Raw genomic sequence first — 18,025 nt, forward strand, 5'->3', positions numbered from 1 at the left:
TATTAGGCAATATGACGGAGTTATAAGTCTCTCTCAACTTGATAGCAACTTTTTGGAGTCATGGCATTATTGTTACAACTACGAGCAAACTGTACACAAACACCCAAAACACCTGCAGCCCACAGCGCTTCACCCGTGGGTAACAGCACATGAAAATGAACTAGACAACCAAAGAGGACAAAGCAAGAGCCCAAACTCTCAGGTGTCTCTGTTGCCCATCTGCTCTTAGAAGGGAATCATTCACCCAACAGAGGTGGTGAGAGGTTATACCGGGATAGAGGGAAGAGCTTCTGCTACTGTCCACTGAGTATTAGAAACTTTGTTAGGTGCTCCGGGGACACGGTTGGGATAAGACAGCTCTCCGAGCAGCGTCCATCTGAAAAGGCACACCTGGCAGAGTGGACTAAGCTTGAAGAGGCACAAACAAGGTGAAGCAGCAATGACGAGGAAGGAGGAAGGAACTAAGACCCCAAAGAGCGTGGACTGCTTCACGTGAGAGGCTTGTCCCAAGCACTGCAGGAAGACAGAGTTACTCAGAAGACATCAACAGGGGAAGATTTCACGACGCATCTCCTGAAAACAGCACGTGTGATGTGGAATGCAGATACCCTTTGTTTTACAACTACGGTTTCCTCTATCAGAAGCAGTGCTCACCCCTGCCACCCCCAAAACACAGACCTGGGGCTTCTGCAGGGAAATCTGGTTCACTTGCAATGAAAACCCTCTCTTTAAGTGGATTCTCTTAGTTAATGCTCAGTATATTTTTCAATAAGGCAGAGGGACAGTACCCAATGAATGAGCCTGTGCTTTTTTTGCTCATTAATTATTTTGGGTCAGGATGATTTCTCTGTCTTAGAACTGGCAACAGAGCATTTGATAAAGGGCTAGAATATTGTCTAAGCTTTCTGTATCTACCTAAAAATGACAACTGTTTTCTGCAAAGTCCTTGTCATGGATGATGACACCACACCGTGGAGGAAGGGATGTTTCCAGGCAACAAAGATCTGAGGCTGTCTCCTACCGCCAGGATTCAAACGCCAGTCTCCTATTGAGATGGTGGCTACTTTAACACCAATGACACTATTTTACATGGATGCCTTGAGGACACATTGTGAGAAAGTTCTTCTTTGAACACTGCAAAGACAGATCAGCAGGCGGGTGTACAGGTGGGTTTGAGGTCTACTCACTCTTTGGTCAGAAGAGGACAGGACTTGAGCAGGAAGCATGAGAGCCCCGAGTCCTGGAAGTAGAGTTCAGGCGGGGCCGTGGGGCTCTTCAGGTTCAAACACCGGACAATCACATACAGCACAGCAGCCACTGCGGCCAGCTTCACCCCGTCAAACACGGCCGGGAGCTCGGGGGTCTCCAGCATGGCATTCATCTTGATCTGGGGAGCAGGGGTACAGGCAGGTTTAGAAGCACGTGGGGAGGGGAGGAGCCCACCACACAGAGACAAAGCCAGCGATCACCTGTCACGATCCAGATGTGCCCGCAGAACCCACCCTGGCCGATTCCCATCGGTGCCTTACAAGTGCCAACAGACTGGCAACAACCCAGATCACGAACAGTCCTGAGCACTAATAAACTGGGCTGGGTGGTGTTTTTTTTAATGTAATGAACGTTTATTTCTAAGATGAGAGAATTGGAAAATGCTGAGAATAGCGTCCTGCTGAGAGCAGGAGAAAGGAGTCCAGTCGGAGAGGTACAAGGGGGGCCAGGAGGAGAGCTTTGATTTCTGTTACCAGGCAACCTTGAATCTCTCTGCAGACTTAACCTGCACCTGGAGCACCAGCTGCATGTGAGGTGTTGTGTTTACAGCCTCGGACAGAGCCGTGAGATGGGACTGCTGCTGCCACCAGGTGAGGCTGTACTGCCTGCTGGCCTCTCACCTCTGTTTTCAGAGCAGGAAGGGCCTGATTCAGCCACCTGCTCCTTTGGAGGCAGCCCTGGTGCTGGAGCCAAGTTCAGGCTCAGCCCAGGTCGCAGTGGTTCTTGCTCCTGGGAGTTGTAGGCAGTGTGAAATGGAACTTGGCCACATTCTTCCCCACCGAAGGCAACTGACTATAGCCGTTAGTCCAAAATTGGGCTAAAAGTGGACCAAATTCAACTGCTAGACCAAAATTAAAAACTGGAGTACGGAAAACGTACATGCATATCTGGCTTTTCATCTTCTCAGGTAGCTTTATTTTGTACACAGAACACACACACACACCACTCCAAACATAAAAAACCAAACATCAACAGCAACAAAATTCCATCCTCTTCCTTGCTGCAAGGCAGGAAAACAGAACATCAGCTGTTACCTTAAAAATCAGGGAAACCACAAGCTAACAAAAAGGAGAAAGCGGTAACTCTGGCAGCCAAGGTAGCTATGGCAACAGCTTCCCCTGGAATGGTTTCAAGTAGCCTCTGCTAAAAACAGCATGAGAACTCTGGTGGCCAACGGTGCAGACAGAAGAGGCAAGACAAAACGATCTCTCAAAAACATGTTTGGGGCATAACCGAATGAACTCATTTGAGACCTACAGCCAGGCCAGAGAGGTCTCAGAAGCCCTTTTCTAAAATCGAGGTGATTTTGGCAAATACAGGACCCAAACACACTGTAGATGATCTCTGGCAGGGGTTCCAACTCAGTGAGGAAAGGCAATCAAAGATCCCACAAGTATCATATGATATCACTCATATGTGGAATCTAATTTAAAAAAAAGAAACAAATGAACTTGTTTACAAAACAGAAACAGACTTACAGATATTGAGAACAAACGATGGTTACCAAAGGGGAAAAGTGTGGGGGTGGGGGTGGGGGAATAAATCAAAAGCTTGGGATGAACACACACACACCACTATATATAACACAGATAACCAGCAAGGACCTCCTGTACAGCACAGGGAGCTCTAGTCAATATTCTGTGATAACCTATATGAGAAAAGAATCTAAAAAAGAATGAATATATGTATATGCATAACTGAATCACTTTGCTGTACACCTGAAACTAACACAACATTGTAAATCAACTATACCCCAATTAAAAAACAAAAAAGATCCCAGCTCCTTAACTCACCATCAGGGCAAGAAAATAATTTTTTAAAATTTATCTGGCATGATTTAGAATCAGGGTTGGACCTCAGAATATACTTTTCAGCTGCATCAACCTCTGACCTTTTATGAGCTGACAGTTTCCTTAAAACTTAACTTCTGGGGACATGTCACCTCACTCCTAGGGCCATGTTCCCCAAAGGCTGTTCCCCAAACCCTTAAAACAAGGATTCTTTTAACTTGGGGTCTGTAGGTCCCCTATGGAATTCTAAGGTCCAGGAACTCCCTGAAATTATACATGAAAGTGTGTGTGTCTGTAAGTTTTCTGGGAAGAGGGTCTGCAGATTTAATCAGATTCTTCAAGGGGCCTGTGACCTAAAAAGTACACAGCACCGCACTCAAAGATGCTCCAGGGGTTCCACCTGTGGCCCCTGTCCCTCATCTCTCCAAAGCCCTGCCACCTATGCCAGTCAAACCGACGAGAAACAAACAACCAAGAAGACACAGCTTGTTAATAGGGATTTAAAAAAAAATTATTTTATTGAAGTATAGTTGATTTACAATGTTGTGTTAATTTTAATAGGGATTTTTAAGTGTAGTTAGTGAAGGGCCAAAACCAAAACCTAGCAGGAATTCCAGTTTCTCGGACATGATGCTGGTGATATGGAACTGAAACAGACATCCTTCTTGTCCCCTTGGTTGCAAAGAGAGGAGAGGAATGCATTGGATGGCTTGACCAGTTTCCTGGCTGGTCTAGAGTAGACTTATTGAATTAAAAACGTATAAGAAGTCCCTCTGTCCCCACTTCCACTCACTACTTACTAATGTCAGGGAAGGTGGGGAGAAGAAGCAAAAATAAGAGTCTTGCCAATACGTACCTACGTCACCTGTTCCTCTCTACTGCGAATATGAACTGTTCTTGAAAAGCTGTACAGCTGGGCCGGTCAGGTCAGATCTCATTCGATTTAACCTAAAAGCTGAAAAGATCGGATGGTGATGTTTTAAAGGCTGAGAAAGAAGCAATTTAATTGAAATATAAGCATAGTCTAAGTTTTTCTGCATTTAAAGTCTTTAGGGAAAAAGACAATTTCTTTAATTAACACATGTGACGCACTCTTGGCTGTTTGGACAGACCTGCTGGTGAAGCCTCTGTGAATCCACAGACTGACGGGCTCTCTGTGGTTTCCAGGACAAGTTATCTGCTGCGTTCAAAACTCTGGCTAACGCAAACTCACACTGCTTTTGTCCTTTATCTTGTAACATAATCTTCAGAAACACCTGACAGGTACCATCTCTGTGTGACCAATGAAATCACTTAGGTTTAGGTCAAGACAGCAGGCAGTTGACTTGTTCCATCTCTCCCAAATATACAGCAACGACAGGAAAAAATATGAGCTGAGAAAAGTAAAAGGGCACAGATGGGCTCAAAAACACAGTTCCAGAAACAGAACGGAACTGAAAGTAATGAGTGGGGAGCCGTAACATCTGACATATCTGGTCCATACTGGGGGCTGGAGGCTGGCTACTCAGGGCCATCCGGAGCTAAAAGTGCTCACCGTGAGATGGGGAACCAGAGCCAGGACCACTGGGCTAAAGATCTGTGGCTTCGAAAGCAGCAGAGGAAACACAAGAGAGAAAGGGGTGGGGGAGGGACAGCCAGTGTTTATATAGCACTATCTATGTGCCAAGCTCTGCTCTTCATACTTTACCCATCCTAACGCTATTAATTGTACCTCTGAGGTAGGTACTATTATTATCCCCATTTTACAGACGACGAAACTGAGGCATAGAAAACTTGAGTAACTTGCTCAAGGTCACACAGCTAGTAGGCAGAGAAACCAAGATTCATACCAGGCTCCAAAGAGCGTGCTTTTAACCACTACGTTGTGTGAAAGCAGGAAAAGTAAAGAAAGAGAGAAACAAGAAAGAAAGTGGATAGTACCTGAAAACACAAATGAGACACCAAAAGCTTGCTCAAGTTCATGTGGCTATAAAATAGTAGAGCTGGTATTCAAGCCCAATTTTCTCTGATTCCATCACACCAAAATGATTTAAAAAGAAAATGAAAGCCAGTTGAAGGGCAGATTCAATTAACCTTCAGAGTAGCCTTGTTCAACTTCAAATTTTTATTATTTCTTCACATTCTGAGACAAATTAGCCACAGAGGACCAGTCTTTTTTGGGGAGGGGACTAAAGAGCAATGTCTCCAGCCACATCACAAGCTACTTGACCTTTCCAGGGCTCAGCTGCCAACTAAAAAACAAGGGATGTGCCAGATCAGAGACCTTAAACTGGCAACCCATGGGATGGCAGTGCATTTGACTGGCATTTAAAAAAACTGAATTTATTAGCTGCTAAGTTATAAACACCAGGAGATTTCAGATAAAAATCTGGATCTCTGGTTTCTCTTGAGAAAAAAATCCGAAGATTTGGCAACACTGATCCAGCATTCTCACATGGCAGCAATGAATGGAGCTGGGCGGGGCTGCCCCTCTAGACAGGCCATGCTCCCTCCTGGTTGCCACAGTTCCCACCACTCCCTATCATGGTCCTCAACAATGACCTCTGGCCTACTTAATCATTGCTGGTACCTGAATGGTCCCTGAAGGCATCTGAATGTGCAACCCTTGCAGAAATCTAAGGTCCTTACTAGCCCTGGATAAGTCTATATTGATTGAATATTCAAAACATACACTATCAGTATATGTATAAATGATAAATTAATAAAAAACAATTATGGGAAGGCAGAGTAGCAAATAACAAGAGGTAGTATGTTTTATTTATTGATATTTACACTGATGTTTATTTACACCTTCACTCTTTTCCACAAACTATTGGAGATAGCTTCAAGAGAACGCTGAATAGGGGACTTCCCTGGTGGTCCAGGGGTTAAGATTCCGTGCTTCCACTGCAGGGGGCACGGGTTCAATCCCTGGTTGGGGAACTAAGACCCCACATGCCCCACAAAAAAAAAAAAAGAATGCTGAATAGACTTACACAGAGAAAGATTCAGAAATGTGGCTGACTGCTGATTGCTTCCCGGTAAGAAGTCTCTCCTCCTTTCTTTGAACAGAAACCTGGAAAATGCGCCTAGCTAGAAAAAACTAACTACAGATCCCAGGCTCCACGGCAGGTAGGCGAGTCTGCGTGACTAAGTGCTGGCCAGTTCTGGCGGGGCTGCTCTGCTTTCTGGGGAGACTCCTTAAAAGGAAGGGAGTTAACTCTTCTTCTGCCTTTTTCCCTCCCTGCCTCCTTGGAATGCAGACGACAGGGCTGCAACTCCGACAGCTACCTTGGGCTGTGAAGTGACCTTGAGGTCACTCTAGGAGCCACATGGAGAGGACAGCAGAGGAGAAAGACAGAGACCTGGGGTCCCTGATGATTCCATGGAGCCACCATGTCAGACCCAGACTGCCTACCTCAGGAGTTCTCTTATGTAAGAGAATAAACCCTTGCATGTTTAAACCACTGTTATTTCTAGACTCTTTTAGTCTGTAATTTCTAATGACACAGGAGGAAGTACTATCTCCCCAAATCTTTATGGATGCTACACTGGTTGGGTTATTATTAGAGCACAGGCAATTTTTCTTTTTCTTTTCCAAAATTCATAATGACTACAAATTTTTTTTTATTACAAAAACAAAGCTTTAAAATAGCAACTAACAAAATCTAAAAAGAAATTAAGAGACTCTGTGAACAAGGAAAATACCTAGGTCAAAATATACAACTAGGGACTTCCCTGGTGGTGCAATGGTTAAGAATCTGCCTGCCAATGCAGGGGACACGGGTTTGAGCCCTGGTCCGGGAAGACCCCACATGCCGTGGAGCAACTGAGCCCGTGCACCACAACTACTGAGCCCGCGCGCCTAGAGCCGGTGCTCCACAACAAGAGAAGCCACCGCACCGCAAGGAAGAGTAGCCCCCGCTCGCCACAACTAGAGAAAGCCTGCGCAGCAATGAAGACCCAATGCAGCCGAAAATAAATAAATTAAATAAATTTATATATATAAAAGATATACAACTAAGCATACGACTAAGCCTAGAATGTGTCTGAGCTTTCTGACTGCCAGGGGGAAAAGGGAAACCTCGTCAGACCTATGGTTTCTCCAAAATGCAGAGCTAATCCGTAGTACACTCTTCTTACCTCCAGAGAGCATGACAGATACTCAAAGAAAACAGGGTTCTTCTGGCACAGATTTATAAAAAAAAATTCTGCGGGACTTTACATAAGGGGACCTTGAGTGATGTGATAGGCAATGTCCTCCTACAACTTTCTTTAATAGCAAATGCAGTAGAGAATTAATTTCCTCAACGCTTGAAAAATGCCAAGGGTTTAAAATTGAATTTGATTTGGTGAAGGCAATCCTATGAGAGGTTTCTGATTATTACGGTCCAGATACAGAGCCTCGAGCTGAAGTCCTGAGGAGCAGGGCGGTTCTACCGCATGTTGCTAGGGCCACCTTCCTTGAACTTCAGTGGGCTTAAGGACCTGATGACCTGCTGTGTGCCTGGCACTGTACGAAGCATTGTGTAGAACCACAGTTAAGTCGAATTCTCATTTTAACTGGGGAGAAAATAAGTTTATGTTAGGGCTACATATACTTTAGAAACTTGGGGACAAGAATAAGTAGTCCAGGAAAAAAATAAGTGGGGAAAGGACTTATGGAGCAGCTAGAACTAGAACTGCACCTTAGTGAAGTATAGATTTAGAAGAAGTGTGGGTAAGTCTGTGTGAGAGAGATTTTGTGGTGTGTGCGTGTGTGTGTGCGTGTGCGTGTGCACGATACACATTAAACAAGGAATTAACTGGCAATTGTAGAATAAAACTCTTGATATTCATTTTAACTTACCTTGCTGCATTTTATTTTAGGGTCTTCTTTCTTTCTAAGTTTGACCTGCCAGTAAAAATTAATATTCTGCACTTGTTCCAGACATAACAAACTTAGCTTCTATTGCACTATTTTGTGTGCCCCTTCTCCCTCTCTGGGCAGGTGAAATCCAGTTAAAGTGCACTTCAGGCAGCTTAGGGCCGGGTATGCGGAAGATGGAAAGGAGACATCTCCCCTGATCAGCACTTCCTCCACCCTAAGCCCCACACTTCCCTGCTCCCACCGCAGTCTTCTTATGAGCGAGATTTAGGTGCTATAAATGATAGTTAAAATTCCATTTGTCTTCTCAACATTAACGAAGAAATCCAAGGTGCTGTCAAAGGCCCAGCAGTAAAGGAACTTTCGGTATTGCCCTCAGTCTCTAAGACAGGCTCCACTGGCATCTCCACTGGTGCGAGGGCCTGGGCTTCTCACTGTTCCCCCATGACTAAGGGCGTTATTTTAAGATGGAGGCACAGATTCAGCGAGAGACGCCCAGTCTGGGGGTTCTGGGTCCTCGTGCCTGCTCTGCCCCTTCTCAGCTGGTGACCTTGAACAAGTCCCTTAACCTTTCTGGGCCCTAAAGAACTCATTTGTAAAATGAGAGGATTAGATTAGAAGTCGATGATGCCAAAGGTCTCTCTCAGCTCAAAATTTCTGAGATTCTAGGGATAGAATTGCAGTCCTTGGCTAAAGAGCACAGGAAACACTCTCTGTGCTCTGTAACAGAAGATAGCCCTGTTTTCCAGCCTACTTCATGGACCATTAAACAGTAAAACTCATAAGAACTAACAACGCTCAGGGCCTTTATTCTTCCTTCAAATAAGTTAAACAGTTCTATATTTTCAGCTGTGCCATTTATGCCAATAATTCCATCATATTCATTCCACCTCCATGGGTGAGTGATGATCTCAGCCTTGGAATATTAATGTTCACTGAAAATCTAAAACTTACAGTGAAGAAAAAAACAAGCAGAGACCTCAAACACAGAAGACTCATTACCTGGTATAATGGGGTGAATATTGTTCCCCCAAAATCCACGTTCACCAGGGACCTGTGAATGTGACTTTGTTTGGATATAGGGTCTTTGCAGATATAATCAAGTTAAGATGGGGTCATACTGGTTAGAATGGCCCTTAACCCCATGACTGGTGTTCTTGTAAGAAAAGAGAAATTTGGACACAGAACATGGAGGAGAGACCATATGAAGATGGCAGTAGAGACTGGGGTGATGCATCTCTGAACCAAGAACACCAAGGATTGCCAGCAACCACCAGAAGCTAGGAGAGAGGCAGGGAACAGATTTCCTTCAGAGCCCTCAAGAACCTGGCTGACACTCAGAACCTTGCCGACCCCTGATTTTAGACGTCTACCCTCCAGAACTGTGACAGAATAAGCCCAAATGACCTCTCGTGACTCAGCTGTTCCATACCCCTGTTCTTCAGAGGCTGAAGAGACCCTCTGCCACATTCTTTTGGAAGTTATCCAGACAAACTCCAACCAATACATACCAATAATCAGCTAACAACACGATACTCCCAGGCTACTTGTTAACACAAGGCAAATTGTATTCTGTGCACAAATGTTTACTAGCTTGGCCTCTTTGCCTCTGTGATTCAGCTGTCAGGACCATCCTTTCCTTTCCTGTTATAGGAAAGTGAGGGAGCCCAGAGACGGAGACATCACGGGCTGGGAGGGGAGGGCCCTCTTTCCCTTGCCACCCAAAGGACCTGACAAGCAAACTTCAATACATACGTGGGTCCCATGGCAAATACTCCTCAAGGAAAACCAAACCAAACTCCTAAAGGATTTCTCCCTCCCAATTCCAATCAGGTTGGAGAGGATTATGTTTAGGTTCAGGCCCTGGAGTGAGGTAACCCAGTGTCAAATCCTGGCCCCGCCAGTTCCGGTGTTTGTCTTTGGGCAAATTTCTTAGCTCCTCTGGGCCTCCGCTGCAAACTGAAGGTGTTAATACACAGAAAGTATTTTACAACAACCCTTGACATACAGTAAGTGTCCCCCAAATATTAGCCATCCCATCCCCACCATTAAACTCTCCTCCATTTTGCCTAAGTAAACGCTAATCTGACAGAAATTACCGCAAAAGATACTCTTTCCCAGCTGACACAGAGGCCTCATCAACAATGAAATAACTAGTGGATCCACTGCTTGGGCCTCCTCCAACAAGTTTAAAATTAATCCCAGGACACACTCTTGATTCTTCTAACGCGGAACCGTGTTAGACTTAATAAATTGTTGACAGTAAGTGTTCATCACCAAGGTCCATTAACAGTTCCAAGGTGTGTTCTTGTTTCTGTGCTGAAAGGGGTCTGGAGGTGCACAGCCTGGGCCCCCTCCTTCCGATACACACACCCTCTCTCCCACCCAGGGACCCCTCCTTTCCCGCAGAGAGACCGTTCCTTCATCTGCACCTCCTTCCTGCAGGTAAAACCACTCGTGTCTGGCCCAGCTCTCCTAGCAAACCTCTTCAATGCCCTGAAATAAAACCCTACGCCAGCATAGTAAGCCTCAGGCAGGCTTCCTTCCTCAAGAAGGCCCTATGAGTAGTATAGCAGACAAAAACCTCACATCATCCCAATCTGTCAGCCTTTTTGGTGGCAACTTAGATAAAAGTAGTCAACCCGAAATGTAGGCAACATGACACCTTTGGGGAGAAAGCAGGGAGGAAAAGGGCCAGTTTCTCCCCCCTTTATCTGCCATTTAACTAAAGAAATCAAGGCTATTGCACACACAGAAAAAAGTCACTCCACAGAAGGGAAGAAACAAGCCCAGAGCAGACTGCTAGGACAAAGCCCGGCCACCCCCTCTGAGCTGTTTCTCTGTTAAGTGCTCACTGCCATGGGGCTGGGACAGAGTCAGAGGCATGGCCAGAAGGTTCTGAGGTATGTCCTAGTCTACCCAGACCTGCGTACCCTTGATAACCTGGGCTGCTTTGGGCCCCACTCTGACCTCACAGTGAGATTTCGATTCCCTGGGTGAGCGCCTCCGCCAGCAGCTCACAGCACCGCCTCTCAGCACAGCCCGGCTGTACCAGTCCTGTGTGTCCTTCTCCCAGGGACGGTCCTGTTGGCTGAGTCTTCAGGGTAACTGGGTTTTGAAATTCCGCCTCTCACCACCGCCACTACCTCAAGCCCCAAATGATGGAGAGCCCTGGCAACGACAGGGCCAAAACCCTGTTTTCCAGAAATGCCAAGAGACACTGATTGATTGATTAATTAATTTTTGAACATTAAGCATCAAGTACCCAGACCCTTTCCTTCAGGAGATCAAACCAGGGAGCAGCCCTGGGGGCCTGGGATCAGGTTATGACACTGGGATGTGGGTGGTGGCAGGGAGACTGAAAGCAAGATCTAGTCCCACGTCCCTTACAAATCAGGTCCTATGAGGTGAAGGGAATGTCCTAAGTCACACACAATTTGGTAAAGAGAAGAGAATTTACAGATAATTAAATATATTTAGGTTAACCTCACTCTCAGTTGCATTCAAAATTAAGAGCTTGAAATTGCCTTTTTGTGCAAACTCACTCATGTGATAATAGTTTTATTTAACCATATTCTTCTACAAAGTCATAAGGCCACACATTCATCCTGCTGAAATTTCAGAATATGTCCTACAAGTTTCTAGTAAGAGGAAAGTTACCCTATGAGAGAAAATGTGAACCTCGTGTTTAAATATCAGGAATGGCTACTAACCCACAACTTTCACAAAACAAAGTCACTAAACTAAAAATAGCTGGAGACTGAGTCACCAGTTAAGCATGCACATTTAATTGGGCAATTTTACATGCATTTACTAAATTACTGAGAGGGAGCTGGCCTCTCTCATTAGCAAATAGTCTTGCTCAAAGAGTAGTACTTTCAAGTGGAGGACAATGGGTAAAAGCACTTAGTAAAATCACAAGCAAAATTGCTTTCTCTACCATGAAGAAACCATTCAATGCACACCTGAGAACAAACCAAAAATCCTAAGCCAGGTGTTTCCTCTATGGAGATCAGAGAATTTTCTAATAGGACAGGCATTTTAATGGAGAGATTTGATAATTCTAACATTGTATTAAAAAACATATACTGCAATTAGGGCTTCCCTGGTGGCGCAGTGGTTAAGAATCCGCCTGCCAATGCAGGGGACACGGGTTTGAGCCCTGGTCCGGGAAGATCCCACATGCCGCGGAGCAACTAAGCCCGTGCGCCACAACTACTGAGCCTGCGCTCTAGAGCCCGCGAGCCACAACTACTGAGCCTGCGAGCCAAAACTACTGAAGCCTGCACGCCTAGAGCCCGTGTTCCGCAACACGAGAAGCCACCACAATGAGAAGCCTGCGCACGGCAGCAAAGAGTAGCCCCCGCTCGCTGCAACTACAGAAAGCCCATGTGCAGCAATAAAGACCCAATGCAGCCAAAAATTAATAAATAAATTTAAAAAACCATATACTGCAATTAAAATCTGTAATATCAAAAGAAAATCTGTTTGCTCGAACCCAACAAACCCAAGTGCCCAGTTTACTGGAATTTTTAAGAGATAGATACAGCTGAAGAGAAGAGCATCTCCAGATTTATTCCACAGAAGAAACTTCTGGGGCATGTGCTGGAATCTCACCAGCAAACAAGCTTCCAGAAGGAGGAAACTGGGGATGGGGTGGGAAGCACGGCCCTTGGCTAAAAATCATTGACCCCATGGAACTCACTAAAACAGAGAAGAAAGTTTCACCCAGAGCTGCAACACAAAGCACTTACAGCTACCTTCAGTTAATGAGAAAATAAAAATAATCAGGAGTCCCCATTCCTGAGCATTCTGGGGTGTCCCAAGGGCCCCAGAGCCAGAACGGCGCACAGTGCCGTTGGAAGCTGTAATGGGAGCACTACCAAGTGCAGCCCTTTATAATCCCGACACTTGCCTTTCACTGCACAGGCAGCAAGAAGTAGATCTGCGAGGAGACCCGACCCACAGGTCAAGCCCCTCGCCCCTCCCCTAGGGAGAGACGCTCCTGCCCACTCGCAAGGCCAGGGGCAGGGCTGAGCTCCTCCACCCCCGGCCTCTCTCAGTTCTGGGCTCTCTGATGATGAATTTTGCCAGTAGTGAGAACAGTAGCTCCCCTCAGGGCTCAGTCTAGAAAGCAGGAAAGGTTCTGGGCTTCCTGTCCTTCCGAGACTGAGAGAAGGTTCTAGGGGCAAGGGTAGGCAGCGCGCATGGCATTTTGAGGCATGCTTTATTTATTTCTCTTTTATATACCTCGGGCACTGTGACTAGAAACAGGATCTCCTGCTAGCTTGGAGTGGTAAGGTTAAAGGTCACATGGATTCCACCGTGACCAGTGCCCAAGTCCTAGAAGACAAACTCCACCAGCTAAATACAGATACATATGAAGGACTGATTCACACTCACACCCTTAGGCTAAAAATGAAGGACAGGATATTAATGCGAGATAGTCACCCTTCTGGGGCTGAACAAGCCAGCCCCACTACTGGGCCTCCAGGGAGCCCCTACCCAGCCTCTGCCATCAGTCTTGCCGATTCTGAGAGCTAGACAGAGCCTCGTCCCCAACTTCTAGGTCACAACCCAAGTGGAAGGACCCAGACATGCTGGATTCTGGATGTCAGAAGAGGGAGGGGATCCCATTTGTGTCTCCATACCACTTGCTTCCAATGGTATCTGGAATTATTCTCCCCTCTGAGTATGCTGTGCTGTGTAGCTCTGGGCATATCACTTGTCCTCTCTGGGGATTTTGAAACTTACCCTAAGGGCCTGTGTGCTATAACCAAATGACAAAGATTATATTTTTTTCTTCCAGTTTTATTGAGATGTATTTGACATACAGCACTGTTTAAGTTTAAGGTGTACAGCCTAATGATTTGATTTACATCATGAAATGATTATCACATAAGTTTAGTGAACATCCATCACCTCATATAGATACAAAATTAAAGAAATAGAAAAAAAAATCTTTTTCCTTGTGATGAGAACTCAGGATTTACTCTCTTAACAACTTTCATAAATAACAGACAGCAGTGTTCATTATATTTATCATGTTGTACATTACATCCCTAGTACTTTTTTATCCTATAACGAAGTTTGTACCTTTTGCCCACCTTCATCCAATTTCCCCTCCTCCCACCCCCTGCCTCTGGTAACCACAAATCTGATCTCTTTTTCTAAGTTTGTATGTTCATTCGTTTTTGAAGTAAAATTGACCTACAACACTATGTTAGTTCCTGTTACACAACACAGTGATTCAATATTTCCATACTTTTCAAAATGATCACTATAAGTCTAGTTACACTATGTCACCATACAAGGATATTACATAGTTATTGACTATATTCCCCACGTTGTACATTTCATACTGGTGACTCATTTATTTTGCAACTGGAAGTTTGTACTCTTATTTAATCTCCCTCACCTATTTTTTCCACCCTCTAGCAACCACATGTTTGTTCTCTGTATCTAACTCTGTTTCTGTTTTGTTATGTTTGTTCATTTTTGTTATGTTTTGTATTTTTAGATTCCACAAATAAGTGAAATCATACAGTATTTGTCTTTGTCTGACTTATTTCACTCAGCATAATACACTCTGGGTCCATCCATGCTGTTGTAAATGGCAAGATTTCATTCTTTATTATGGCTGAGTAATATTCCATACTATATATAGTATATATATACTACATCTTCTTTATCCATTCATCTCTGGGTGGGCACTTAGGTTGCTTCCATATCTTGGCAGTTGTAAATAGTGCTGCAATGAACATAGGGGTGTATTTATCTTTTCTAATTAGTGTTTTTGTTTTCCTCGGATATATACCCAGGAATGGAACTGCTGGATTACATGGTAGTTCTATTCATAATTTTATAATGATGAGGAACCTCCATACTGTTCTCCATAGTGGCTGTACCAATTTACATTCCCACCAACAGTGCACGAGGGCTCCCTTTTCTCCACACCCTCTCCAGCATTTGTTATGTGTTCTCTTTTTGATCATAGCCATTCTGACAGGTGTGAGGTGGTAGATCATTGTCATTGTGATTTGCATTTCTCTGATGATAAGCAATGTTGAGCGTCTTTTCATGTGCCTGTTGGCCATCTGTAGGTCTTCTTTGGAAAAAACGTCTATTCAGGGCCTCTGTCCATTTTTTAATCAGGTTCAAATGACAAAGGTTTTAGAGTCAGAGGACTTGTGTTTGAGTTTAGGTTGTGCCAAGTGACCTTGGATGAACTACCTAAATTTTGTGAAAGTTTCCTTTTTTTCTATAAAACGGGGGAGGGGAGGTTACCTTACAGACTATTGAGGGAAAGAAGCTGATGAAATTTTGTAGGTAAAAAAAAACGCTTTATAATTATAAAATACCCATATTCTCAAGATGAGGTTTGCAAAATGCTTTGAGCTTTTTAGAGGAAAACTGCCTTATTACATATTTCAAGATTATAAAAATGTCAGTTTTAAAGAAACAGCTAGGCAATTTTCAACACATGAAGAACATGGGAATTGGTCCCCAGGCAGTCTTGAGCTTGACTTCATCAGACCCTTCTACTGAGAACACTGAAAATCTAGAAAAATAAAAATTCAAAGGCTCTGAGATGGAAAGGGCAGCCCTCTGGGTTGATATATTTTGGGGTCTTAACTAAATAGATGGCTTTTCCAAGTAAAGAGACAGAAGTAGGTTCACACCCTCGAAAGTTCTTGTCTCCTGGTCTATCCAGCGCAAACATCCCACTGCTGTTCTGGGCCTTTCTCGCTGTCCTCCCACTTTGGAAGCGAGCTTTCTCAGCTTACTTTAGAGCCTGAGGGCAAGTCCCCACCGTTACTCCTAGTTTCCCAGCAGCCTTCCTCCTTTGGTTTTTGTCTAAATTTTGCCTGTATCAGGCAGGCATTTTCTCTGCGTCCATCTCCACCTCTGCTCAAGGCAGGTGAGCCTCATATGGAGCAAAGACTCAGCCACGAGCTCACTGTACAGGAGGTCTTCCTCTGCCAGGCTTTCCCCACGCATATGTGATGCCAATCATGTTTCCTGGGAGGCAAGGAACTAGCCATCAAGGAAGATTTCCTTGGAAAGGAAGGAAATGCTTCTCCATCATCGGGAAAGTGATCCCATTTCCCCCAAATTGATTTACCTGTATAAGTTGGAGCACCCTCATGGATAAAGCAGTCGTTTGTAAAAGAAGAGGATAGACCTCCCCCCTGCAAAAAAGTGGGTCAATACCACTGGGGGAGACATTTGCAAAACTACATCCTGCTTCTGACATTCCACCCTGCTCCCCATGGGTACCAAAGACACCAGCTTCATTCTAAGCTCTGTGGGGACTATGAAAGAAGTATAATACATGGCATCCAGGAAATAATTAGCAAACAGTGCAAATCCATGTATAATTAAGAATGAAATCCTGAAGTTCCAACTATAAATACTAGAGGAATTCAAACAAAGGAGGCAGAAAGAAGAAGGAGATGGGCTCAGATAGCTGGAGAACCATGGGAAGGGATGAAACAGAAGAAGAGAAAAAGGAGGGGTGGGTGCAGACCTCAAGCTAGCCTCACAGGCCAGCCAAGGCCTGAGGATGCTGGGCAGCCAGGAGAGTGGCAGGCAGGGCAAGAGGGACGGGTTTGGGAGCAGTGGGAGTGAGTCACTGCGGAAGAAGCTTCAGGGTTTTTACTTCCAGGGGGAATTCCAGACATCAGCCTGGAAGGTGGCACCTTGGTAGAGCCTACTGTGCTGGCCCAATGGGGGACTGATGTGCCTCGGTAAGTGTGAGAAGGCTTTGTCTGGCTGTGTGTAACCTGACCCATGGGATGTTGGACAAACATTGGCATTCACCACGTGGACATCACCCCAAGCCGCCATGACAGCTAAGTAGCTTTCGTACAATCTGCTCAACTATACGGGAGTCTTCATTTGAGGGCCATCCCCTCCAGGCCCTAAAAATCATCCTGTTTCCTCACTTCACATTTTGCAAATACTCTTCATAACTAGAAAATCAGCAAGCCTCATTTCCACATAAAAGTGATGATTCATATCCCTTTGATCGCTGTTGGGGATTCCGGCCTATGCCCTGCTAATTCAATCTTCAGTGTAAAATTGTATACTAGTTTAAATTTAGGGTGTGGAGCACGGGTGGGCACTCTGTAAATATTTATTGATTGACTGAGCCTGTGGGAAAGGCCTAACGCATCACCATTCTGATCCCTTGAGCAGAATTTTCTCATGAGGAAATTATTATATTAGGCTGAGAGGTAGGGGCCATTATGAGTAACTGCCATATACCGTGGGTCAAGAGAAGAAGCTCAGTGTGACCTGGGCTGTCAGTAGCTTTTGGATATTTTAAAGAACATTTTGAAGTTCAGGCAAATAATTATCCACTGAAGTGTAAGTTTTCCACTTTTCATCACTCAGAGACGCTCACGTCCAATGCCATATTTCTTTTTACCTTTTCCCCTGTTTATCTAAAGTTTCAAAGAATTATAAATCTACTTCAGAAACTGCTCACCAATAAAGAAAGAAAGAGAATTCAAAGCAAAAACAGGCTGTTCTATGTGGCAGAAGGAAGGAAAAATGCCCAAAGAGAAGGTAGGCAGAAAACTATCCATTGACTGTTGGCATTCAGATAAATACTGAAATACCATTACAAGACTCACGATTTGTGCTTTTCACTCCAAAACATCCAATGCAACAAAACTGTCTATGGCATTTTCCAACTGATGTGAGCTTATCTGATCCAGAAAATATAAATTTGAGTACAATTAATCCTAAGGTTAACGTAGATTGAGAGGTTAGTGGAAATTAAAAAATAGGGATCCTTTTTAATATCTAAGAAAAATGGAAAAATCCTTCCTTAAATATCTGTGGTATCTGAAACAGGTTTATGTAAATAGGTCAGAACAAGTCTTGTTACAAAGATTTCTATCTCATTGAGATGCTTCCTGTGGGTGTGCACGGATGGCGGGGTACTAAGCCCACTTACAGTAGGGTGACAGGCTTTGGGGACAGATAGATCTGGCCTGAATCACAACTCTACCACTTACTGGTTGTATGACTTTGGGCAAATTTCTTAACCTCTTTGCACCTCAGTTTCCTTACCCATTAAAATGGGGATGATAAAGAGTATGCTATTATT

The 18,025-nt window shown here is 44.5% G+C and overlaps 1 protein-coding gene across 1 annotated transcript in view; it reads right to left on the reverse strand.

Annotated features, from left to right (window-relative positions):
* Window positions 1-18,025, reverse strand: part of ABHD2 (abhydrolase domain containing 2, acylglycerol lipase) — a 104,983-nt gene that overhangs the window by 76,226 nt on the left and 10,732 nt on the right. The window contains exons 2-3 of the mRNA XM_061179956.1: window positions 3,916-4,014; window positions 1,188-1,387 (exon numbers count right to left, since the gene is read on the reverse strand). Coding sequence (XP_061035939.1) covers window positions 1,188-1,381 — 194 coding nt within the window. The 5' untranslated portion in view covers window positions 1,382-1,387; window positions 3,916-4,014. The remainder of the gene's footprint in view (window positions 1-1,187; window positions 1,388-3,915; window positions 4,015-18,025) is intronic.

This window comes from Eubalaena glacialis, chromosome 2 (assembly GCF_028564815.1).
Source record: "Eubalaena glacialis isolate mEubGla1 chromosome 2, mEubGla1.1.hap2.+ XY, whole genome shotgun sequence".
Taxonomy (NCBI): domain Eukaryota; kingdom Metazoa; phylum Chordata; class Mammalia; order Artiodactyla; family Balaenidae; genus Eubalaena; species Eubalaena glacialis.